Here is a 26,271-nt window from a genome sequence, read left to right on the forward strand (position 1 = left end):
ACTTTTTGAAATAATCCCTGACGTATAGCAAGTTGAAGGATGGTATAAAGAATTTCCTCCGTCAGGGCTCCTGGGGACTCAGTCCCTTGACTTCAGCTCAGGTCTTGATCTCAGGGTCATGAGTTCAAGCCCCGCATTGGGCTCCATGCTGGGCGTGCCACATGCACACAGTAGCTATGTTCGAGGTTGGGGCTCCTTTCTGCCCCTCCCCCCGGATGCTGGTCCTGCCTTCATGGTGGGGAGACAGACCAGGTGCCAGGCCATCCCTTTGGGCCTCTGTCATCTTTTCTTCTTAGTCTTACAACTTCTATTTGCCCTGCTCATGGTCGCCTTTTAAACAGATTCTTTGTGTATATATTTTTCTCTCAAGTTTTTCTTGTCACTGCTGTGGGAGGTCGGCTTGTTACCTACTCTGCCGTTCCCAGAAGCAAAGTCCCTGATGGGACAGGAGCTGGCATTGGACTGTCCAGAGGAGAGACCTGGTCGCAGACAAAGGGGTCTGTGGAGGACGGCCGCGTATCTTTCTACGGCCCTCCTGGTTCAGGCCCATTCGCACCCTAGCTTCATGGTGCCCGTGGCCATCCTTACCGAGGCCCCAGGGGCTTTGCCAGTATGTGCCAGCTTGCCCCCCGCTGTCCCATGGCCTCTCCACTGTCCTGCCATCCCTCTCCTCCCAGGCATCTGGCCAGCTCCCCCCCTCCAGCTCAGCCAGTCCTGTTGCCTTGAAGGTGTAAGTCCTTCACAGAATCTACCATCTTTTTAGTGAGATCTTAGAAGGGAACAAAACTAGATCAGGGCGTTCCGTCTTCCATCTGTGATCATAAATCAAAGCGTTATGTGTAATACTTTTTTTAAAAGAAACACATGAGGGGCGCCTGGGTGGCTCAGTGGGTTAAGTGTCTGCCTTCAGCTCAGGTCATGATCCCGGGGTCCTGGGTCAAGCCCTGCGTCGGGCTCCCTGCTCAGCGGAGGGCCTGCTTCTCCCTCTGCCTGCCGCTCCCCCTGCTTCGTGCTGTCTCTGTCTCTCGCTCTCAAATAAATAAATAAAATCTTTAAAAAAAATGTTTTTTAAAAAAAGAAACCCATGAGAAGACTGGCTCTGTTTATGAAATTGTGGCACATATGAGTGAAATTTCCAAACAAGTAAAAAATGATCTTGGTCCATTTGTTGATCTCCATGCCGTGCTTGACACAGGGTTGGGCGCAGTGAAAAACCAGGAGTGTATGAAGCATGGGTCTCAATAGCGCGTGCGCAGAGTGCAGCCCGTCCTCGCATCTGGGGGAACGCGCATCAGAACGCCAACAGCGCTGAGCCCTGAATCTTCCCTTCTTGAGTTTGGAGGGTTGATTTGTTTGTTTGTTCGATTTTATGGTAAGCATCATTTTTCTGAAAACCAAATCCTTTAAAAATATGTATGACATCAGATGGCAGCAACTGAATACTAAGTTTAAATTTCATTTAAAGACCCGTGGTCAGCTTTTTTGCAGAGAAAACGATGTCACGCATGGGGTCAAGCCCTTGGCTTTTTATATGTTCCTTCTCGTGGTACTTGCTTACAAGTTATCTCCTGGATTTAAAAAAAAAAAATTGGACCATTCTGTGTAGACCCTGTTTGTATCAAGAGACCCCATCCTGTTTGACCTTGTCCCGTCTCTAGGAACTGCTGCTGGCCCTCTAGTCTTCGAGAGTCTCGGAGAGCCAGAAAGAACCTTGTTATTCAGATGTGGACCCCGGGCCCAGCAATACCAAGCCGGTGTCCCCGCTGTCTCATAGCCGTTCCTCCCGACACCCTCGTCTTGCTGCCTCCCGCTTGTATATCTTCTTTCCCATGTGAGCATTCAGCGCCCACTGCCCGAAACGCTGGTTCCACCAATAATCCTGTATGAGTCTGTCCGACTCCAGGCACAGTTTTCCACCCACACCGAACTGTGCCGCAGATTGGTGGCACTGGGACGTCCCCGCGCTCACCCGAGAACTTGGCTGCTCTGCGACCTGGCAGGCGCAGGGGTCGTAATTGGGTTTGGGGTCCACTCAGCCTCTTGCAGACAACACTGAGGTGGCCACTCCGGAGCTGCTCTGTTCTCAGAACCAGCACCGCAGAGCACGGCCGCTGGGCTCAGATTTCGCCAGGACGCCCGCGTAACTGAATTACGCACAGCCAGCCGCCAGTGCGTTCCGAGTCCGCCTTTTGTTCGGCACAGATGCAGCTCCGAGCGAGGTGCGGTAGTGGCCTGCTCGGAGGTGCCCGGGGAGGATGTGGAGTGTTCTTCCATCGCGGACGTTCTCTAAGGAGAAGAACATAAACACAGTTAAGTGACGGCAGCTAACACATCGATCAGCAAAAACAAAACCCAAGAGCACTGATGGGGGCGCGCCCTGGCTCCTAGCACATGACGTGGGTTCGTCCTCAGCCGTCCCCTGCATAGTCGGGTACAGTCGAGGAAACGGAGGCCCAGAGGGATGGTGTGTTCGGCCCTAGAGTTCCAGAGGTAGGAGCGGGTGGAGCTGGGACTCCAGCCTGGCGTCCCCGCTCGCTTTCTGCCAAGTGAAGGACTCGGAGTGAGAAGCGAGGGGCAGCTGTGCCCGGTGACGGCCTCAGAGTGCCGCAAGCCTACGTTGTCCCCATCTCGTGGTAACATGGCGACCATAAAGAACAAGTCCTCCAGAGCACTTTGTCCGGAAACGTCAACTTTGAGGGACTAGGTGAGGAGGTCTGCCCAGATGGCTCCCGCTCGGATCACCAAGTCTGCCCACAGCCCCAGCTCACTCAGGGGTCACGCCCGATCTGGGTCCACACATACTCTGGGTGTCCAGACAAGCGTTTCCAAGGGTGGCCACACCCATGCGGTGGTCTCTTTGTAGTAAAATCTTGGAGTTGCAAACAGCGGTTGAGAGTCACGGTCCCTGGGAGACGGGAGGGAAGGGCCTGCCAATCAGGGCCCCGTGGGGCCGCCTGGGGGCATCACCCCAGCGTCCTGCAGTTCCCACTGCCCAGGCTCGAGCAGAGGAGCCCGCCCCGCCTGTCCTATCCCATCACATCCCGCGCATCCTGCCTCAGAGACCACGAGGTTGGAGCTCCCCTGCTGGACTTCTCCTGTGTGGTTCTTCTCAGCACAGAAGGCTCCTTCCCCCAGGCCCAGGAAGAACCAGGCAGATTTTACCCAGTGTGTTTTGCCCCATGGATGGAAGCCTGAACACGTGACCCAAAGCCCCAGCTCAGCTTCACATGCAGCGTGGGATCAAATGGATAGAAAAGGACCCGCTAAATGTCTTCAGCACGTGCTGAATGCTGGAGTGTCTCCTGTCTGAACTAGTAACAAATCATCAGATATTTAGGTGGCCTTTTCTTCTCGGAGGGAGAAACGAGCCTTTTGGTTGACGCTTTGGCTGATGTGCTCATTGTGCGCTCATAATGTGTTCAGTTGTGTGCGGGATTTAGGGGGCACGATGTAATCGAGCCCTTTGGTGAAGCAGCAGGGCACTGCGTGCGGTCCCCGGCCGCGTCTCGGCACACACGTGCTCCCCTGGAGAGGGAGAGTGGGGGACACCTGGCTGGCTCAGCCCGGAGAGCATGCGACTCTTGATCTCAGGGCCGTGAGCTCGAGCCCCACGCCGGGTGTAGAGCTAAGAAGAGAAGCAAATAAAGAACAAAGGAGAATAGTGAGGGCATGAAGCCCTCCAGGTGGGTCGCCTTGCCTCACAGTTGTCCTGTGTGGCTGGGGAGCCCCCGCTGGAGCGTCTCCTGGACAAGTGGGGCAGCCGCGGGCCTGGCTTGTGGCCTCAGGCTGTGTGTGCTTTGTCCAAGGACCAAGGTAGACTTGCCGGCCCCGCCGTGGCATCCCTGGTGCCAGGGAGGAGGAGGAGGGTGTGTTGTGGAGCCGTGTGTCGCTGCTAATTATTCCTGCCACCTCGTCATCAGGGGCGCCCCCGTCCCAGGAGGCGCAGGCGTGGGAGGACATGTGGCGCTGCGCGTCGGCCACATCGCCCTCCAGGGTCACGGATCTGGGGCCTGTCACGCCCAGCGGGCACAGGGGCAGGGGCCTGCCTTCCCACTCGAGCAGCCGTCCCGTTCTTCAGTCCTGTTGTCTCCAGTCTCTGCATGAAAATCCTTTAGAATGTGGTTATCACTCAAGACGGTAATGCAACAGGTGTAAGAGATGTAGGTTCCCATTCGGCCTCAGACTCTCTCTGGCCCCCCACACCGGATGCCCCGTCCTGCCTGGCCCCAGCTCTCCCTGCCCAGAAGTGTGCAGATCCCAGGTTAGGAGCGGCTGGGATTTGGTCCCATCAGCGTCAACAGCTTCTGTGGCCTGTTGGTGGTGCGCCCGTTCCTGGGGGTTCGGGGTGGGGATGGGGGAGGCTGGGCCTCTCTGTGCCTCTGCATTCCTCTCCAAACAGCCTTCTGACTCCAGTGAGGAGGCCAAGTTCTGGGCTGGGGCCAGTCAGAAGGGCCCCAGGGAAGGCCTGTCTGGTCCCCAAGAGGGTGTCGGCCACTGCCCCGCCATCAGGGTGCCACTGGCCCTTGGGGACAGGAGGAGCTGTCATCCACCTTTGCTGGCGGGTGGCCCTGACACTGTTGGCCTCTTGGCAGGCTTTGGTTGATGACCTAGGAAGATAAAGACTGGAACCCAGAACAGGAAGGTATGAATGCTAATTAGTATGTACCCCTGGAGGGGTGGGGCAGTGGATGCTGCTGAGAGAGGTCAGCAGCTCCTGGGAGGGGCCCTGGAGGGGTCCAGCACCTCTTTTTATCTGTGTCACCTCCCTGGAGGGCGGGCGTGTGCGCATGCGCACACACATGGTCCCCAACTTCAGGTTTCCCAGGGCTCGCTCTCTGCGGATCCCAGCTCACAGGCCCCCCAGACTTACTGAGTGTGTCCTCCATTGACCGTTCATATCTTTATCCCTAGAAGTTTGACCTGTCTTCATCCTTCCCAATTAAAATGAACTAAAACACAAGGTCTCCAATTCGGCTGGTATCTCTTGAATTCCTCATATGTATGGAGGTGGGGACACACTCCTAACGACACGGGTGTGTCAACAAGGGGTTTTAATAGCTTCAGGAACCCGAGGCTGAGAATAATGTCATGACTTCTCCACGTTCTTACCGTGGTGAAGTCTAGACAAGAAGTCAGTTTGCTTCTCTCATGTGACTTCCTTCGCTGGAAGATTCTCTTGCCTTAATGAGCAGCTTTCCTGAGGAAACCAGGCTCTCGTGGCCTGTGTCTTATCTGAGCCTGACCTACGGCTTTGGGCCATCCTCACCCCAGCGCCTTCCCCACCCACTCGCTGGAGGAGGCAGCCGGTTCTCAGTTCTCAGGGAGGCTTAGAACACGAAGGGACTACACCCACGCTCCAGCGGCTGCTTTTTGAAATGAAAAGATCTGCCTCATTAAGTTGTGCTGTAATTTCATGAGAGGGAATGGCGGGCTGGGGGCCAGTGGGGGAACCCTTTTCTCTGTCGACAAATGTAGAAAAACCAAAAGGAGAGAGAGGATCTCAAGTGTCGGAGGAGGAGCCCGTCGGGTTTGTGGGGAGATGCTGGGCTGTGGGGTTCCCTAAGACCTGCCATCCTGAGCAGACGTCCACCCCCAGACGTGACCCTCGGGTCAACAGATCTGTTCCTCCTGGAAGGAGGAATATAAACTTGGTGAGTGTATGTAAGAAAGCCGAAAAAGCTGCAGAACTGGGATTTGAAAGGGAACATTCATGATGGATTTTGAGCCACAGGTTGTCCCTAATAAAACACATTGAAAGCAAAAGTGTAACGGCAGAAGCTGCTGGCCGGCCTTCCATCACCAGATCTCTGTCCAAATTAGTTTGGCGGACAGTGCTTTCCTTCTGTCTGAGCCCCGGAATTCCCCCCGGAGGGACTGGGAAAGGACGGCCTCAGTATGCTCACACCAGGAAAGAATGCTCAGTGCCTCTTGGGGGTTCTCCTGGAACCCCCACCAAGCACGGCACAGGTGCAGGCAGAGAGCACTCGGCACGCTCAAGCACACGCGCGCTCTCAGCGTCAAGACGTGGTTCTTCACAGGCCTGTCTGCTTCCCACGTTCGGTGGTGTGGACGGAACCCGGCAGGTGCACCTGGGCTGTATGGAATGTGTGACACCCACCGAGAAGCCTGGTCACACGGGCAGCAGTCTGACACCGCTGATTGATGTGGGCCCAGCGTGTCTGAAGGATTACCAAGAAGGAGAAGAAGAAGTGAGAGTGTGATTCAGGGACACTGAGGTGGAAAATGTATACGTTGGAATGGATAGACACTGGGACACCCAGGTGACTCCATCATTAAACGTCTGCCTTTGGCTCAGGTCATGATCCCAGGGTCCTGGGATCGAGCCCAGCATCGGGCTCCCTGCTCGGTGGGAGCGTGCTTCTCCCTCTCCCTCTGCTGCTCCCCCTGCTTGTGCACGCGCACACGCTCCCTCTCTCTCTCTCTCTCTCTCACTCTCAATTTCTCTGTCAAATAAACAAATAAAATACTATTAAAAAAAAAAAAAAGAATGGATAGACCAGTGAGAATTGCATTTTGACATTGGGAAAGATTTACTATAATTTTGAAAATAATCAAGTTAGGTGCAGGTGGAGAGGATTGACTCAGTTTGGGGGTCATGCGGGTGCCCAAGAGTCAGGGTTTGAAGTCGGTCTCTGTGGAAGTGGACGTCTCACCCAGCTGTGTTTGGTTATCATGCTTTCAAGTTGTGAAAGTTTGGGCTTCCTGGAGTAAGAGCTCCAACCGCTTCCAGAAAGGGCCCTGCCAGGCCGGCACGCTGAAGAGGGGTTGGCCCACCGAGAGACGGATGGGCTCTAGACTGCACTCAGCCCTTGTCTCGTGACACGGTCTTCCTGCTTCTGGCACTTTCACTGCCGTCCCTCTGTCACTTCTGGAGCGAGTATTCGCATCCCCAAATCAGGCTGCGTCTCTCCTCTGTGACAGCCTTCTGTGACTGACGCCTGTCTGCTCCCAGTACCGTCAGGGTCTCCTGTCAGAGTGCCTCAGAGCTGAGTGCCCAGATGCCTGCGCAGGCAGTGCCTCTGAAGACCTGGTTGTTACCTGAAGAGTTTACGCAGACGTTGCCTTCTGTTCCGATACATAAATAGACTTGAATTACGGTACTTCTTGTTACATTTCCCGAGTGTGTTTCCCTGCTTTGTTTGTCCCACAAGTATTTGAGGTCGCATATGTGCTGGTCCCGTTTTAGATCCTGAGGAGAACAAGGTGACGAGACAGAGTCCCTCCTCTATGCAAATTTAGGATTAAGAATCCAGTGTGATTAAGGATTAAGGATCCCGTGTATTAATTCGGGGTTTGTATAGTGTAAACAGTGTTCTGCTCATTTAAGGTTCTGTCTTTCAGAGGAAGATTGATTTTCCTGTTGAATTTGTGCTGTAACTTCAGGTCGCTGTGGTGTGAGAAGAGAGCACTGGAGACACACTCTTCTCCACCGAGTGTGGTCCCAGGCCCTCCACAGCGGAACTCACTGAGCTCCTGCTCTGCTCCTGAGACCGAGCTCAGGTTCCCCCCCAGGAAGACCTTTCCCGAAGACCCATCCTGCCATCCGTTCCCCTGGGTCCCCTCGCACCTCACACAGCGCTCTCATGGCGCTTCTCACATGTTTTCGTCATTTTCCTTTTAGGTCAGTATCATGTTTTAATTCACTTTTGAGTTGTCAAAGCTTAGTACGGTGCCTGGCAGGTATGTGTGGGATAAATTTTTAAAATGAAGTCCTTATGGTACAGGCTGCATAGTGAAGGTTGGGGCCTACCCTAAGACCTTAGTTTCCACATCCGGATGGTTTCGTATCAGATGTTTTAGATCTGATAACAAGTCATACTACCATTTTTCTGTTATGCATTTGGGATTATAATTGCTGATCTTTAAGAGAGAAGGAAAGGAAGGAAACTTTATGTAAATGGAAAAAAATAGAGGTCACTTAGAACTTCATTTTGATTAGGAAATTTTTTCAATTTAAAAAAAGATACCCAGAGCTTAAGATCTCCAACATAAGCTCTATGTGCAATAGAGAATGTGTTGGGATTTTGTGTGCGTCTCTGTGTGTATTCTGGTCCCAAGTAGGTCAAGGTTAATTTCAAGGTTGTCAGTGTTGGTTCATTGGTTCATTGCCATTGTGGGAGGCCCCATGCAGGGCGGCCCTGCAGGACTCCCACCCTGGGGACAGTGGCTGCCTTTGGGAGGGGAGATAGAGGCAGAGGATGGGTACAGAAGAAGGAGAGTCATCTCTTTGTGTCCTTACGTGCCTTTGAGGGTTGTTCTGTTTTTATGGTTTTGCCACATGCACTTATTCTGTAGCCTTTTTAGTTTGAAATACAGCTCATATACAGAGCACATAAAACAAAGCTTAATGAATAATTATAAGCAAATACTCACATAACCACCACCCAGACCAGGCACCCCGGAGCCGCCTGTGGGTCCAGAATGGGTTGAGGGACACCTATGTCTGTACCCTCTTTGTAAACATGAAATCATACTGAATAAATCCTTTTTATCTCAGCTTCTTCACTCAACATAAGATTCATTCATATCGTATAGGGCTCATTCATCCGCATAGTTTCAGAATGTTCTAGAACATCCAGTGCTGGTGCACGTTCAGGTTGTTTCCAGTTTGGACTCTTAGTGCTGGTGTGAGCATTCTCTTACCTATGTTGTGCTGCATGTGCGAGAGACTCATAGGTTATACCCAGGAATGCGGTTCCTGGCTCACAGGACTGGAGTCTTTAGGCTTTATATATTCAGGCAGTTCTGTACTCTGTGGCCTGCCTTTGCATTCTTGGTGGCGTACTGATGAAGAAAAATAGTTTAACTTATATATTCAATTTATCAGTCTTTTAATGATTATTATTTTTATATGTTAAGAATTTCTTCTTAGAACCAAATAAATAAAATCAGAAACAAAGGAGAGGTAACAACCAGCACCACAGAAATATAAAAGAGACTATTATGAAAAATTTTACGCCAACAAATTAGCCATCCTAGCAGAAATGAATAAATTCCTAAAAACACGCAGTCTCCCAAAGCTGCATATAGAAGAAATAGAAAATCTGATCAGACCAGTTACTAGTAATAAAAGTGAATCACTAATCAAAAAAACTGCCTCAAAAAAAAAAAAAAACCTACCAAAATATGAAAGTCCAGAACTAGATTGATTCACAAGTAAATACTTCCAAACATTTAAAGAGTTAATGCCTCAAATTATTCCAAAACACAGAAGGAGGAAGAAAGCTTCCAAATATATTCTACCAGGCCAGCAGTACCCTGATACCAAAACCAGACAAGGACACCACAAAATAAGAAAACTACGGGCCAATATCCCTGGTGAACATAGATTTAGAAATCTTTGGCAAAATATTAGCAAACCACATACAACAACACATTAAAATGATCATTACCGAAAGTTGGACAAACACGTGCAGAAGAATGAAAGTGGACCATTTCCTTATACCACACGCAAAAATAGTCTCAAAATGGGTAAAAGACCTCAGTGTGAGACAGGAATCCATCAAAATCCTTGAGGAGAATATAGGCGGCAACCTCTTCGACCTCAGCCGCAACAACTTCTTCCTAGAAACATCGCCAAAGGCAAGGGAAGCAAGGGCAAAAATGAACTATTGGGACTTCATCAAGATCAAAACCTTCTGCACAGCAAAGGAAACAGTTGACAAAACCAAAAGACAACTGACAGAATGGGAGAAGATATTCGCAAATGACATATCAGATAAAGGGCTGGTATCCAAAATCTATAAAGAACTTATCAAACTCAACATCCAAAGAACAGATAATCCAGTCAAAAAATGGGCAGAAGACACAAACAGACATTTCTGCAAAGAAGACATCCAAATGGCCAACAGTCTCTTGAAAAAGTGCTGAACATCACTCACCATCAGGGAAATAGAAATCAAAACCACAGTGAGCTACCACCTCACACCAGTCAGAATGGCTGAAATTCACCAGTCAGAAAATGACATGTTGGTGAGGATGTGGTGGGAATGCAGGCTGGTACAGCCATTCTGGCGAACAGTATGGAGATTCCTCAAAAAGTTGAAAATAGAGCTACCCTGTGACCCAGCAGTCACACTACTGGGTATTTACCCCAATATACAAATGTAGTGACCCGAAGGGGCACAGGCACCCCAGTGTTCACAGCAGCAATGTCCACAATAGCCAAACTATAGAAAGAGCCCAGATGTCCATTAAGAGATGAATGGATAAAGAAGATGTGGTTCATATAGACAGTGGAATATTATGCAGCCATCAAAAATGAAATGCTGCCATTTGCAACAACATGGGTGGAACTAGAGGGTATTATGCTAAGTGAAATAAGTCAGTCAGAAAAAGACAATTATCATATGGTCTCACTGATATGAGGAATTTGAGGAACAAGACAGAGTTTTATAGGGGAAGAGAGGACAAAATGAAACAAGATGAAACCAGAGAGGGAAACAAACTGTAAGAGACTCTTAATCTCAGGAAACAAACTGAGGGTTGCTGGAAGGGAGGTGGGTGGGAGGAATAAAGAGGCTGGGTGATGGACATTGGGAAGGGTATGTGCTATGGTGAGTGCTATGAATTGTGTAAGACTGATGATTCACAGACCTGTACCCCTGAAACAAATAATATATCATATGTTAATTTAGAAAGTTAAAAAAAAAATTACCATGATTAAGTGGGATTTATTCCACAGATGCAGTCGTGTCTCAGCATCTCCAAACCAGTGTGATCAACCACATCAACAAAAGGATAAAAATCATAAGTAGCTGCAGAAAAGGCCTTTGACAAAATTCAGCCTCTGTTCACAATAAAAACTCAACAAGGTGGGTTTAGAAGGAACATACCTCAACATAATAAAAGCCGTATGTAAAAAACCCACAGGTAATATCATACTCAATGGTGAAAAACTGGGAGCTTTTCCCCTAAAAGACATGGATGACCACGCTTGCCACTTTTATTCAACATGGTACTAGAAGTCCTAGCTGCAGCAGACAGACACCTCTAGAAGAAATGAAATGTCATTTGCAGAAGACATGATACTATAAGTGGTAAAGAGCTTACCAAGAAAACTATTAGAAGTAATCAGTGAATTCAGTAAAGTTGCAGGACACAAAACTAATACCCAGAAATTGGTAATATTTCTATACACTAATAGTGAAGTAGCAGAAAGAGAAATTAAGAAAAATTCTATTCAAAAATGCACCTAAAAGAATAAAAATACCTAGGAATAAACTTAACCAAGGACGTGAAAGATCTGTGTTCTGAAAACTGTAAAACACTGATGAAGTGAATTGAAGATGACCAAATAAATGGAAAGATATACCATACTCATGGATTGGAAGTATTAATATTGTTAAAATGTCTATACTACCCAAAGCAGTCTACAGATTCAGTGCACTATCAAAATATCAATGCATTTTTCACAAAACTAGAACAAACATTGCAAAAATTTGTAGGGCATCACCAAAAAAAACCCCTGAATATCTAAAGCAGTCTTGAGAAAGAAGAGCAAAGCTGGAGGCATCTCAATTCCAAATTTCAAGTTATGGTACAAAGGTATAGTCATCAAAACAGTGTAGCCAACATAGACCCATAGATCAGTGGAACAGAGTGGAGCACCCAGAAACAAACCCATGCTTATGTGATCAGTCTTTGATGAGGCAGGAATATACCGTGGGGAAAAGACAGTCTGTCCGATACGTGGTGCTGGGAAAGCAGTTCAACTATGTGCAAAAACACAAAGATAAAACTCAAATGGATTAAAGACCTAAATGCAGGATCTGAAACCTTAAAACTCCTAGAAGAGAATAGCCAGTAGTTCTGTTATTGGCTGTAGCAACTTTTTTCTAGATATGTCTCCTAAAGCAAGGGAAACAAAAGCAAAAATAAACTGTAGGGACTTCATCAAAATTAAAAAGTTTTGCCCAGCAAAGGACAGTCAGCAACCCACTGAATAGAAGAAGATACTTGCAAATTAATATATCCTGTAAGGGGTTAATATACGAAATATATAAAGAGCTTTACAACCCAACATCAAAAAAGCCACAAATAATCGGATTACAAAACAAGCAGAAGGCCTGAATGGACATTTTTTCAAAGACATACAGATGGCCAGAAGACACATGGAAAGACTCTCAACATCACTCATCATCAGGGAAATGCAAATGAAAACCACAATAAGATACCACCTTACACCTGTCAGAACAGCTAGAATCAAAAAGACAAGAAATAACAAGTGGTGGCAAATGTGGATAAAAAGGAACCCTCGTGCACTGCCGGTGCAAATGTAAATTGGTGTAGTCACTGTGAAAAACAGTATGGAGCGTCCTCAAAAAAAAAAAAAAAAGAAAGAAAAAGACAAAGAAACACTGTTAAGATCCGGTATCCCACTGGTAAGTATTTACGCCAAAAAATGAAAACAGTAATTCAAAAAGATATAAATGCATTTCTGTGTTTATTGCAGCATTACTTACAGTAACCAGGATTATCCGTTGATAGATGAATGGATAAAGGAGATGTGGTGTGTATACATATATGTACAATGGAACGTTACTCTGATGGAAAAAGGCTGTGATCTTGCGATTTGCAGCAGCACAGATGGAGCTAGAGGGTGTAGTGCTAAGTAAAATGAGTCAGTCTGAGAAAGACAAATACTGTGTGATTTCACTCGCGTGTGGAATCTCAAGAACAAAACCAAAAGCAGACTGAGACCTGTAAATACAGCAAACTGATGGTTTCCAGAGGGGAGAGGGCGGGAAGATGGACAAAGTGGTGGGAGGGATGGGGCGCCTGGTCGGCTCCAACTCTTGGTTTCAGCTCAGATCACGATCTCAGGGTTGTGAGACCGAGCCCCGCGTCAGGCTCCACACTCAGCACGGAGTCTGCTTGGGATTCTCTCCCCTTCTCCTGCCCGCCCCCCCGGTCATGTACACGCTCGTGCTCGCTCTCTGTCTCACTCTCTCTCTGAAATAAAATAAAATCTTTTTAAAAATGGGTGAAGGGGAATGAGAGATAAAGGCTCCCAGTTATGGCATGAACATGCCAAGAGAAACAAAGATAGAGTGTAGGGAATATAATCAGTAGTGTCAAGTAGTGTCGTGTGGTGACAGATGGTGACCACACTTGTGATCACAGCACAGAGTATCAAGTTGTTGAACCACTGTTGTACACCTGAAACTAATGCCACATTGTGTAGGCTATACTCAAATTAAAAAAAAACAAAAAACAAAAAAACCCTCCACTTTCTTGACATAAGATACTCTTCCGTATTATTTTCTTAATGCATTAGAGTTTTATCTTTCAAACTTAAGTCATAACCCACCAGGAGCTTCTGTTTTATTTTTCTATATGATGGGATCCAGTTTCTTTCTTCCTCCCTCCCTCCCTCCCTCCCTTTCTGTCCCTGGGTACCTGGTTGTCCCAGTGCCTTATATTGGAAAAGCTGACTTTTCTTTGCTGTTCTGGAATACAGTTCTGTCATAAATCAAGGCTCCATATATGTGCATGCCTGTTTCTTGGCCTCTGTTCGCTGTGGCTTGGCTGTTTTTGTTAATAAAGGTTTAAGTAAGTCTACTTATTTCTGAAACAGCAGGTTGCCCCTGCCCCGTTCTTCTCCAAGAGGGTCTTATATTTCCTGTGCATTTGAGATCCACGCAGCCCCATTCTGTAAAAGTCTCTGATGGGGTATGGATGAGACAGCACTGAATCTACAGGCCAGGTTCTTCATCACGTCGATGTTACCCACAGAGTCCCAGCACACCCGGCACTCGTCCAGCCCCATGGGATCCGGCGGGAGCTTCCCTCTGAGCTTGGAGAGGCAAAGGGAGCTGGTCCCGCCACATCCTGGCACTTTGCTTAGGCAAGAGAAAGAACACCGTCAGTCTTTACAAGGGAAAGGATGGTATTCACAGAAAAGATACACAGATAATCATGTCAGGATTCATAAGAGGTAAGCAGGGGTAGCTACATACAGAAGTAGTTCCCAGAATCATTGTGTGTGTCGCAGCAGCTATTAAATCTTTTTAAAGATACCGTTCACGGTGACATCAGAACGTAACAACCACCTAAGAATAAATCTAAAAAATATATGGCACATTTTAAGAGAAAACTATAAAACTTTATTGAAAGACATTTAAGGGGGCACCTGAGTGGCTCAGTTGGTGAAGTGTCTGCCTTCAGCTCAGGTCATGATCTCGGGTCCTGGGATTGAGCCCCAAGTCGGGCTCCCTGCTCAGTGGGGAGTCTGCTTCTCCCTCTGCCTCTCCCACTGCTTTCTTTCTCTCTCTCTCTCTCAAATAAATAAAATCTTTAAAAAGAAAGAAAGGAAAGGAAAAATGGGAAAAGGAAGGGAAGGAAAGGGGAAGACAGACATTTAAGGAAAACTTGAGTTTAGGAGAAATATTCCATGTCCATGTATTGTAAGACTCAGTATTGCAAAGGCCTCCATTCTTCCCAAATTGATAGAGGGAATTTAAAGGGCCTTGCATAATCAGGGCATAAACAGAACAAGGTGAAAGAACTTAGTCCAACAGATACGGAGTCCTATGGCTCTAGGAGCTAAGGCTGGTGTAGGTCCTGTGAGGGGCGTTCGCACACCAGTACAGCAGTCCTTGCCTGCACGTGCTCAACATAAGACAGAGGGGACGCAGGCAGCAGTGGGTAAGAAGAGTCGGTTCAGAAATGGTCCATAAAAAATTTCGTCTTTCAAAAACAAAACGATATTGCTAAACTTTTGTTTTCTAAAAGTGGGAGAACCTTGCCATCTGCCTTGCTTCCTCATAAAAGAACTAGAGCTCAGTGGGATTCATGTTATTCATAGAGAATCACAGATTTACCTGTGTTGTTAGCCACTGCCTCCAACTTTATCCCCCTCACCCGGGACTAAGAACAGATGTATTGGAAAGACGAGATGACACCGTCGCTGGAGGTCTGGCTCTTCCTTTGGGAGAGATTGCTTGTTTGTCTCCGTTTTCTAGGAGCTGTCTCCCGTCCGTGGGCCCGTGGCCTGCAGGCGTTCGCGGACCGTTGGGTGACCGTCCACTGGGCCTTTCAGAGCGCGGCATGAGCTCGTAGAGCCCCGCCGTGCTCACACAGTGGCCACTGTCCTTGGAAATCAGGCTGTGTCAGCTGCTTAGCAAATATCCCGTGAGTGACCTCGAAGGGGCTCACAGGTCCTCAGTGGGTGCCTTTGGGGGAAGCATCTCTTGTGGTGGTGTCCTCTAGGCTCTCGGTTGGGGGCAGCTCCATCCTTTATTTCACTGGGGTCAGGGTTATGGGGGCAGAGCCATCACCTCTGTCCCACCAGGGCAGGCGGCGGGGAGGTGGGGTGCGGTTTGCTGTCTCCGCGCAGCTCTCCTACTGAAAGCTGGGTCTCTGCTGTATCTTGCAGTGTTTCTTTTCACCACTAAGACTCATCAGGTGGAAGTGGGCTCGGTTGGCTTTTTTATTTGAATCCTTTTTCTACCCACAAACAGTTCGCATGGTGCCTCCTCCCGTAGGGCCCCAGTTTAGTAATTCAGCCTTGCAGGATCACAGCCTACAATTCAGTGTCGGGGCCCTGCCCCTCTTGGGACCGAAGCCACACCCCGATGAAGCTGGCTGGGATGCGGTTAGCCATTTAGGGCTCCCTGGGGAAAGCCTGCAGTGGTCTCCAGACTGACAACCCAGAGCAGCCTCAGTGTCTGGTGTATGGCTTGTAGACTGCGTGTGGATTACGTGTGGATTACAAGAAGAAGGTGGAGGTACCTAGGAGTTCTGCCCCCTCTCTGTGGCTACTCTGGTGGGGCAGGTGGAGGCATGCTGCCCTCTGTCACGGTGGGGCCAGGAGTGCGTGTGAAACTAAAATGGGGTGCGTTCGCTCTGCGCGGATGGCAACCTTCACGGAGCGGCTCTGTCTGTCACAGATGACTGGCTTCCTTTCACTGAGTATGTTTTTAAAAAAAAGACACGGTCTTCTCCCTGTGCCGTTTGTGCTGTTTCTCATGGGCTGGTGTCCTCCCTGCTCCTCTCTCCCAGTTTGGCATGGGTGTGACCCTACATTTTGCTGCTGGGTATCCTTCAAGATTTACCGTGAAATAATTGAGAAGTGTCCCAAGTGCACAATAACCAGAGTCATGAGGATGGGGGGCGGGGGTACCTGAAAGGTTTATATAGACCCAAGGTGTTTGTGATACTATGTGTGCAAAATGTAACAGCTCTTAACTTAAGAAATAATAATAAAGTGTCCTCTCGCCAGAACTGTGATCTTCTCTTTAATTTCACTCTTGCTCTTAGCAGTTTCAGTGTAGGGCTGGGCTTGTCCCTGGCAGGTGGACTTCTTAATCCCCCTCCCCCGCAGTTGAAGAGCCCATCACGGGGTTCCTGGCAGCACCCACGGGCTGCCACTGAGTCTTATCTCCTGGTACAGCTTAGCTGTTAGTCTCTGTTGGGATCAAGGCTTCTTCCACGCGTTCTGAAACGCATCTGTCCGTGTTAGTAGTCTGTCTGCAATTTAAAAGGAAAGTAAGCCACTGTCCCTCATGGGCAAAATTCAGAGCCCATTTTTTTTATTCTGCTTCATGAAAGTAATTGTAAGGTTTGGGTCAAAGGCAGGGCAGTGGCTTACTAAGAGTGCGGCGGTCTTGCGTTTGGAATACGGAAATGTAATGTACCAGCACCTCGGGGTCTGGTTGGTTTTGTAACGTTCGGCTCATGTTACATGGATAATCAGGGGAGGAGAGTCAAGTACGGCCCAGCTCATGCCACTCATACCTCGTTCTTCTTTCAAGATTAGCAGTGCTAATTTAAAAGGTTTTTAAAACTTTTAAACCGTGAAGTTATAAAAATAAACAAATGAGTTTTCAAAAAAAATAGAGTTCATGAGATTATAGTCACAGACTTTTTTGGTAAACTGTAAATGAAAATAGTACCATAACACCTTAGCTGTTTGGTACCCTGGAAGAATTGACACAATTTCCCAAAAGTTGAAATTTTGTTACCTTTATTTACTTAACAGAGATAGAGCAGGCACTGGAGGAGGCAGGCATAGAGGGGGAAGCAGAGTCCCCACTCAGCGGGAAGCCCAACACAGGGCTCGATCCCAGGATCCCAGGATCAAAACCTGAGCCGAAGGCAGAGGCTTAACGACTGAGCCACCCAGGCCCCCTCTGCTCTTCCCTCTTAATTGGAACAGACTTGTTTTAGTGTTTTTGGTGACAGCTTTGTCTTTATTCTGAATGTCAGTTCTTACACTGCGTTAAAGAAGTGAATCACGCTTTTGGGAGCTTCGATGTGTGTGGGACGTAGCAGCGCCCCGAGTGACCCCAGCATCCCTTGCTCTAGAGTAGAGCACAGTGTCCTACCTGTGCCCCGCCACTTAATGGCATGGTGGCCTCAGGCACGCAGTTTGAGCTCCCGGCATCTCTCTCGGTCCTCACCAGGTGTCTCTTGCGGCAAACACAGGCTTCTTTGCTTCCTAGGGTCCAGAACACGAGAATGCCAGGTAGGGTCCAAACATACAAGCCATGACGACAGACTGAGCACATTAAGTGATCCTGGCAAACAGGAGGGTGAATGAAGGGTAGCGTGGAGAGAGGATGGAAGTCAAGCGAGGAAGTAGTTCAGAAAAGGAAGCCTTGGGGCACCTGGGTGGCTCAGTGGGTTAAGCCTCTGCCTTCTGCTCAGGTCATGATCAGGGTCCTGGGATTGAGTCCCGCATCGGGCTCTCTGCTCAGCAGGGAGCCTGCTTTCTCCCCTCTCTCTGCCTGTCTTTCTGCCTACTTGTGGTCTCTGTCTGTCAAATAAATTTTAAAAATATTAAAAAAAAAAAAAAAGGAAAGGAAAAGGAAACCTTTTCATTGGAAAAGGTTGGACCCAAACAGAGTCGTGATGGTCACTCGTTTAAAATGATTGAGCGAGGGGCGCCTGGGTGGCTCAGTGGGTTGGGCCGCTGCCTTTGGCTCGGGTCGTGATCTCAGGGTCCTGGGATCGAGTCCCGCATCGGGCTCTCTGCTCAGCGGGGAGCCTGCTTCCCTCTCTCTCTCTTTCTCTGCCTGCCTCTCCGTCTGCTTGTGATCTCTCTCTCTGTCGGATAAATAAATAAAATCTTTTTTTAAAAAAATAAATAAATAAATAAAATGATTGAGCGGTCACTGAGCACTCGGAATGTTGATAAATCAGGTGCGAACCTGCGCTTTCCTAAGTGTCCCTTCAGCAGTGTCTCCTGATTCCCTTGCCCTGCCCTGTGCCGCTTCTGGGGACCCGCAGTTTCCCACCAAACACGTCCATTCAGGTGGCAATGTCTGCGTGCCCGCTGTTTGCGTTGGGGGGTGCGGAGAACTGGAAAACATAATCACCTGGCCCCCGCCCTCAAGGAGCAGGTGTGGGGAAGCAAGAAAAATACTACACAGGATCGCTGACTGTGTTTCAAGCCACAGCAGGTGCTGAGCAGGTGACTCGGAACGCGGCGCCTCATCCAGCCGGGACAGAAGGACAGGCCTTGGAGAAGGACTCTGAGCAGGGAGGGACCGTCGCTGTGAAGAGGGTGACGACATGAGTGACTGAAGGCAGGAAAGCCCAAGGGCACGGGGGTGCTCACTGGGGTGCAGGTGGATGGGGGCACAGCAGGTCTCTGGGCTCAGGACCCCTTCATACTCCTAAAAATTATGTAGGAGCTTTCGTGTATTTGGGCTTACCTACCAGTATTGACCCTATTCCAAATTAAAGCAGAAAAATAAAGTGTATTTTTATTATATTTATCGCTTTGGCAGCACATATGCTAAAATAGAGAATAATAAGCCAAGGGATGCCTGGGTGGTTCAGTCGGTTAAGTGTTTGCCTTTGGCTCAGGTCATGATCCCAGGGTCCAGGGATTGAGTCCCGCATGGGGCTCTTGCTCAGCGGGGAGTCTGCTTCTCTCTCTACCTGCTGCTCCCCCTGCTTGTGAGCTCTCTCTCTCGGACATATAAATAAAATCTTTAAAAAAAAGAGAGATTCACTTCTAATCGTTAAAAAAAAAAAGAAAAAGAAGCCAATGACATGTTCACAGAAATAATGTTTTTTATGAAAAGAGCCATATTTTATGAAACAAAGACCAACTTAGCGGCATTGTTTTATGTTGGTGCAGATCTCTCCCGTGTCTGGGTTCTCCCGCCTGCTGCTGCATTCGCTCTGTTGCGGCATGTTTGGGTTCACGTGTACGAAGATACATGTTTGGGGAAAGGAGAGTGTCTTACAGCCTTTTCAGATGGTTAGGGACATTTTCTCGATGTGACACCAGAACTTAAATGGCAGCTTCTTGAAGGAACATGCAGTGTGGATTGTGAAACCATGGAACCCGCTGTCCATACATTTTATTCCATTAAAATCCAGTGGGCTGACTTTCACTCCGAGTGGTTCGCTTGCCCTTGAATGATACTGTAACACGATTTATTGATCACTTTGAAAATACTGGTTCCCTGGGTTTGCAAATCTTTGGAGACATTTTGCCAGTGTTGGACCCGTTCTAGTGTATGTATCGCTAAATCCTGTGGGTTCCCGTCACCGCCCCGCTCCTCCCCCCCAGAGCAGCTGTCAGACACACGCTGGCCGGTGGTTTTCCACACTTCCCAGAATACTGGAAGATCGTGCAGGGCTCCTTCCCTGTCCAGCCCCAAGATGACCCTCTAGACTTGTTTCTTATCTCTGTTGTGTCGTGGTAAGGATTACGTGGGGGAAAAATAAATGTGTAAATGTGGAGAAAGCTTATAGTATGGCCCTGGCCCAGACAAGCACTCACCGAGTCACATGAGTGTTGTTACTTACTATCTGCGCTGTTTTTATACCGTTGTCCTCATGAAGATCACCAGGTATCCTACGTGGTATGTGTTGACTGTGGCCCAGAATGAGGAATGAAACGTGTTTCGTGGCACGCTGGGGTGGTGACTCCATGTGTTTGCAGACTGATGCCACTAGCTCTGTTTGCCAGCAAGCCAAGGGACATCCACGTGCCCTTGCCCTGTCACTCAGCTCACCTTGCCTGTTCTGCAGGTGTCACTGGTGGGAAGGTCTGGCCCACCCCAGACTGGGGCCTGTGGTTTGGCCCTCGTTCCCTTGCCTAGCACAGCACTAGCGTGTGATAACTGGTGCTCAGATGATATTTGTTGCGTGAACGAATGCATTGAGAGGGCTTATTTTGAACCGTCCTCTCAATGTGGTTTAGAGAGTAAATAGTATAAAAATTATATCCTACAACGCATATGAGCTGAGCAGTGACTAGCTGCTAGTTGTTTTTCTGTTTGGGGAGTGTTCGACCTCTCTCTGTCCCTTCCCTGTCTCTCATCTTGAATCTCTATTAATTCAAAATAAAAATAGTAGAAGGCTTAAAAGTGTTTCACAGTAATTTGGGGTTAAGCATCTTTGCGATCAATATCCTTTGCTTTCTGCTTTTCAGATGTTCCTCCTGCTGATCAAGAGAAGCTTTTTATCCAGAAGTTACGTCAGTGTTGTGTCCTCTTTGACTTTGTTTCCGATCCACTAAGTGACCTAAAGTGGAAGGAAGTAAAACGAGCTGCTTTAAGTGAAATGGTAGAATATATCACCCATAATCGGAATGTGATCACAGAGCCCATTTACCCAGAAGTAGTCCATATGGTAAGTGCTTGTCCCAGCCCTGACTCACCACCAGGGCCCCGGTATCCTCAGCGTCAGCTGAGCCGGTGGGGCCTAACACAACTACCCCCTCAAAACAGTCCTCGTGTGGCGAAGTTCGTACTGGAAGAATGACAATCTTTGGGATGTGTCCGGTGTCCAAGCGGTGACAGTGAGAGAAACCGGTACCTTCAGGGTCCAGTCCGAGTGCCGTGTGTGCGTTAACTTCTTTAACTCCCTGAACACCCAGGGTTGGGTACCTTGGAATTCCCAGTTATTTTTGTACCCTCCTTAGTGTAACAGTGCCGATTATAGTTTAAAAGTAAACATATATTGCCTGTACATGTGCAGGAAAATTGTAATGATGGGGCAGAGTTAAAATAGTGATGGGACCAAGCTTGTGTTGGGACAGGGCGCCCTGACTGGCCAGCGGCCTCCAGTCAATGCAGTGTCGAGACAGGCCGCCCTGATTGGCTGACGGCCGCTGTCATTCTGTGCTTGGTTCCAGGTCGGTTTCATTCAGCTCCGAAGCTCAGTCCTCTGCCGGCTCCTACTCCGCAGCCTGTCTCCGGGCCCGCTGCGGGATCCCATTTGGAGCTCATACTGTTTGACCTTGAATTCATTTTCTGTTGAGTGTTTTTGGAATTGTTGGTGTTTTTTCCACCTTTGAAATGAGAACTCCCTGGTTATAAGGGGAGTCCTTGCTACTTAATATAAAATTTTATATCCTGATTTTCGTTGAACTCCTTCTTAAGTTGCAGAATTTTTTCCTCCACAGCTATATGTTTCAGAATTGACTAATCTCATGACCTGAAATACGTTTATTTCTCACTTTCATATGTTGCTTTGGGTAAAGAATTTGAAAGTAATGTACCTTTTTGTAGTTTTCACAATCTGTTGTGTCAGAAGTTGAGATCAACTTGATTATTTTAATTTGTTGTTAACTCAAGAGTTGAGAATTTACCAATGTGTGGCCAGGCCAAGGCTGCGAGGGCCACGTGGTTCCCCTCCCCAGACCACGTGATGAGTGTCCTGACGCTCTTCCCGTTCAGACTAAGAAAAATGGGAGACTCTCTTTTTTTACTGCTTAATTTCAACTCTCATTTACTTTGGAAGGCCTCCCAAATGCCAGAATCTCAAAGAACAATCTAATACTTCTCCTGACACCTTCATGATTTTGTTGTTCACAATACCTTTTATAATCCTCCTGGAATTTTGTTTTCTTTTATGGTGCAGAGGAGGGATGTAACTTTATTTTCTTGTAAAGTGATTGAAAAATCACTGCTCTCTGAGTCATATATTCCCTTTTCCCTTTTTTTTTTTTTTTAAGATTTTATTTACTTATTTGAGAGAGAGAGCATGAGGTGCGGGGGCAGAGGGAGGGAGAGGAAAGGGAGCCTGACTGGGGCTCGATCCCAGGACCCTGAGATCATGACTTGAGCCAAAGGCAGACGCTTAACAACTGAGCCACCCAGGCACCCCTCCCCTCTTATTTTAAATGCTTCTTTATTACATATTAAATTTATTTTATCTTTAAATTAGACCCATTTATGAATATGTTTTAATTTATAAGCACATCAGTTTGTTATGTATTAAATCACTTGATTGGAAGGTTTTTCCATTGTTAAGGAGGGAAGAGTCTGCAGAGCATGAGGCCGTGGTTGGCCTGGTTTGGGTCAGACGCCAGCCCTGCACCGGGGCCCGCCCTGCTGCTCGGATCACCGTCCCTCGAGCTGACGCAGCAGGCACATGTTACCTAAACTCCTCAGGATGCTAAAAGCCCTGGAACTTTTTTTTAGGTTAAATAATCGTTAACTTTTCTCCCTGTTACAATTGTGTCCTAACTGGGTTCTCTTCCTGCTGTCTTCACTTTGTCCCCTCCCCCAAAATTCAGGTTGGTCTTTGGAGTGTTGCACAGTGGACCCCCTAAGACACTTAGAGACCCTTATTGAGTGAGCATCCACTGTGGGCCAGGAACTTTTTTAGGGGAGGAAATAGAGTAGTGGACGGTACTTCTGCCCTCCCAGAGCTTTCCTTTTCACAGGGACAGGCAAAAAGAAGAGAGTATGGTGGGGATGATGGCAGTGGTTTCTGGCCCTGGGAGAGGTAGAGTGTAGGTGTGCAGAACTCGAGCGCCCTGTAGAAGGCCTTCACCCCAAGCAGTGCCTGGACCCAGTGCGGCAGGTTGAAGAGATGGGGACCCCTTTGCGGTTCCCTCTGGATGCCCCCACTTTGCTGACCCTTGAGGCAGCACTTAGCCAGCTCCCGCGAGCATTGCGTGGTCGGTGTGCGTGCTATCAGCGCGTTTTTAAGGACACGCATTTCCACTTACTTGGGAGAATCCAAAGTTCTATAGATGTTATACTCCTCCTGCTACTTCTTTTAAATATGTTGCCTGTCAGACTGGGCTGTTGTATGGTTTTTTCTTTTTAACAAATGCCCATGGGGTGCCAGGGTGGCTCAGTCATTAAGCGTCTGCCTTCGGCTCAGGTCATGATCCCAGGGTCCTGGGATCGAGCCCCGCGTCAGGCTCCCTACTCGGCAGGAAGCCTGCTTCTCTGTCTCCCACTCCCCCTGCTCTCTCACTGTGTCTCTCTGTCAAATAAATGAATAAAATCTTAAAAAATGTCCTGAGAGAGAATTCAGGTACCATGCAAGTCACCCATTTCAAATACACAGTCCCGAAAGCGATGGTGGAGAGGTGGGGTGCCCGGGTGGGATCCACGGCAGGAGAGAAGCTGGAGTATGTGCAGGACGGGGACATGGGTGCACCCCAATGTATGTAATGGCAGGGGCGCTTAGCAATTGGAAGTAATGGATGAATTAGATGTAAGAGATGAAAACAGTAATCGATGTACATAGCAAAGTGGGTCTGGGGCCATTGAGAAGAAAGCAGTAGTAACGGGAAGATGGTGTCTTTTTGGTATTTTACAGCTGCTCTGTGACTTCGGGAGGAGCGGTACTTCCTGTTAACTTTGCACTTGTCTTTGTGCCGTCACCCCAGCCCAGCTAATAGCAAAGATGTTCTTTCTCGCTCTGAGCCCATTTTCACTCTTTCTATCCCACAAAGGTTTTCACTCTTTCACTCTTCTTAGCTGAGGGCAGGGGAGTTCAACCATAGAACATTATTCTGTAGAATTCAGATCTTAACTGTTGTCTGGGTCCCGCTCACCTAACGATGTTTCGCAGAACAGAGGTTGTGGTTGCTTCAGCAGCAGCGTAGTGATGGATGGTCAGACAGGACAGTGGCTGCATTCCGGGATCCAAGACTCTGGAGGGCCCACATCTGAACACTGTAATATGACAAATACTGGAAGAATGATGGAGGTCAGAATATGAGGTCCACTTGTAAGTCAGCGGCCAAGTTGACCCAAGTTAAATGAAAAGAGCAGATCTCATTTTTAATCTGAAGAGTGTGCAGAATCAGCTGTTGGGGTACCAGCAAAAATACCACATGCATTGATTTGCTTGTTTGTTTCTCTGATATTTTTAGTGATGTTAAAGATCTCGTAGAGTCGGTCGCCAGGGGCAGCGCAGTTGGTTAAGCAACTGTCATGATCCCAGAGTCCGGGAATCAAGTCCCACATGGGGCTCCCAGCTCTGTGGGGAGTCTGCTTCTCCCTCTGACCTTCTCCCCTCTCCTCCTCTCTCTCTCTCTCTCAAATAAATAAATAAAATCTTTAAAAAATAATAATAATAGGGGCACCTGGGTGGCTCAATGGGTTAAAGCCTCTGCCTTCGGCTCAGGTCATGATCCCAGCATCCTGGGATCGAACCCCGCATCGGGCTCTCTGCTCAGTGGGGAGCCTGCTTCCTCCTCTCTCTCTCTGCCTGCCTCTTTGCCTACTTGAAATCTCTGTCAAATAAATAAATAAAATCTTAAAAATAATAATAATAGGGGTACCTGGGTGGCTCAGTGGGTTAAAGCCTCTGCCTTCGGCTCTGGTCATCCCAGGGTTCTGGGATCGAGCCCCCCATCGGGCTCTCTGGTCAGTGAGGAGCCTGCTTCCCCATCTCTCTCTGCCTGCTTCTCTGCCTACTTGTGATTTCTGTCTGTCAAATAAATAAATAAAATCTTAAAAAAATAATAATAATAAAATATACAAGCCCATGATTTTTAGTATATTTACAGAATTGTGCAGCCATCATCACATCTCATTTTTTTTTAAAGATTTTAAAGATTTTATTTATTTATTTATTTAACAGAGAGAGAGATCTCAAGTAGGCCTAATGTGGGGCTCAATATCAGGACCCTGGGATCATGACCTGAGCCAAAAGCAGAGGCCTTAACTCATTGAGCCACCCAGGCGCCCCCACATCTCATTTTTTCAGAACACGTTCACCCCCTAAAAAGAAGCCCCATACCCAAGAATAGTCACTGCTGTTGCTCCCTAACCTGTCACCCCCAGCCTATGGCAACCACTCACCTACTGCCTTCCTGTCTCTATAGATGTGTCTCACCGGATTTACCGTGTAACTAGAATTCTGGGGTATGTGGTCTTCCTGCACTTAGCATAATGCTTCCAAGGTTCATCCAAATCGTAGCCTGTGTCACTGCTTCTCTCTGTTGCTCCGCAGTATTTCCATGCATGTCACGCACCATGTTTTGATTGACCCGTTCATCTGTGGGTGGCATCTGGGTCATTTCCGCTCCATGGCAGTTATAAGTAACGCCGCTGTGAGCATTGGTGTCCAAGCTGCCATGGGCACATCTCTCGAGTATTTACCCAGAGTGGGGCTGCCAGGCCCTGTTTTCACTGTGTGTGTTTATTTATTTGACAGAGAAAGACAGGGGGAGAGAGGGAGCACTAGCAGGGGGAGTGGGAGAAGGAGAAGCAGGCTCCCACCCAGCAGGGAGCCCGATACGGGGCTCGATCCCAGGACCCTGAGATCACGATGTGAACCAAAGGCAGACGCTTAACCGAGTCACCCAGGCGCCACCCCCGCCCAATTTATTTTCAAGTTAAAAAAAAAAAAAAAACTTCCAAGAGACAAGGATGAAAAGGAGCAGTAGCCACGGGGGAGCTCTGGGCATGGGGAGTTTCAGGCCTGAATCACATAAACTCCATTATCTCTTCATTTCAGTCATTTTTTAAATATAATCAGCCATCTGTTTGGTTTTTTCAATTCAGTTCTCTAGTTAATCTGTTTTTCAGGCATTGGCATTTTTCTGAGAGTCCGCACGCTGGTAGCAAAACCACTGTTTCCACAGACACCGTGTTGACGTGACGTCACTCGAAGCCAGACTGGTTATTCAGAGGAATGTTAGCGAGCATCTTCTCGAAAATAAAAAGAGAAGGTCACTTAAAGGGAAATAGCCGACAGTGTTTGTTGTCCATGACAGAGTTTGAGTTTTGGGGTGAAAATTTGAATTTTGGAAATTTGAATTTTGGAACTTGTGTCCATCAGCTTCCCAGGGCCACAGGCTCTCCTGCTGAGGTCAGTGGTGGTAGGAACCCAGCAGGCGAAACGAGGCCCCAGCAGGAGTCTGCATAACCCAGGGAACCAGTGTTTCCCAGGTGCACAATAAATAACGTTCCATGATCATTCGTGGGCCCGAGAGCCATTCAGAACACAAGACACCCCATTGGATTTTTTTTTTTAAAGATTTTATTTATTTATTTGACAGAGAGAGATCACAAGCAGGCAGAGAGG

General features: G+C 48.0%; 1 protein-coding gene across 10 annotated transcripts in view; it reads left to right on the plus strand.

The window, feature by feature from the left end:
• LOC111148624 (protein phosphatase 2 regulatory subunit B'gamma) overlaps nt 1–26,271 on the plus strand; it is a 123,849-nt gene that overhangs the window by 54,096 nt on the left and 43,482 nt on the right. For all 10 annotated transcript variants that reach the window (XM_022505353.1, XM_022505357.1, XM_022505355.1 and 7 more), the window contains one exon: nt 20,420–20,619. In XM_022505353.1, coding sequence (XP_022361061.1) covers nt 20,420–20,619 — 200 coding nt within the window. The remainder of the gene's footprint in view (nt 1–20,419; nt 20,620–26,271) is intronic.

The sequence above is a fragment of the Enhydra lutris genome, unplaced genomic scaffold (genome assembly GCF_002288905.1).
Source record: "Enhydra lutris kenyoni isolate GAN:26980312 unplaced genomic scaffold, ASM228890v2 scaffoldscaffold20, whole genome shotgun sequence".
Taxonomy (NCBI): domain Eukaryota; kingdom Metazoa; phylum Chordata; class Mammalia; order Carnivora; family Mustelidae; genus Enhydra; species Enhydra lutris.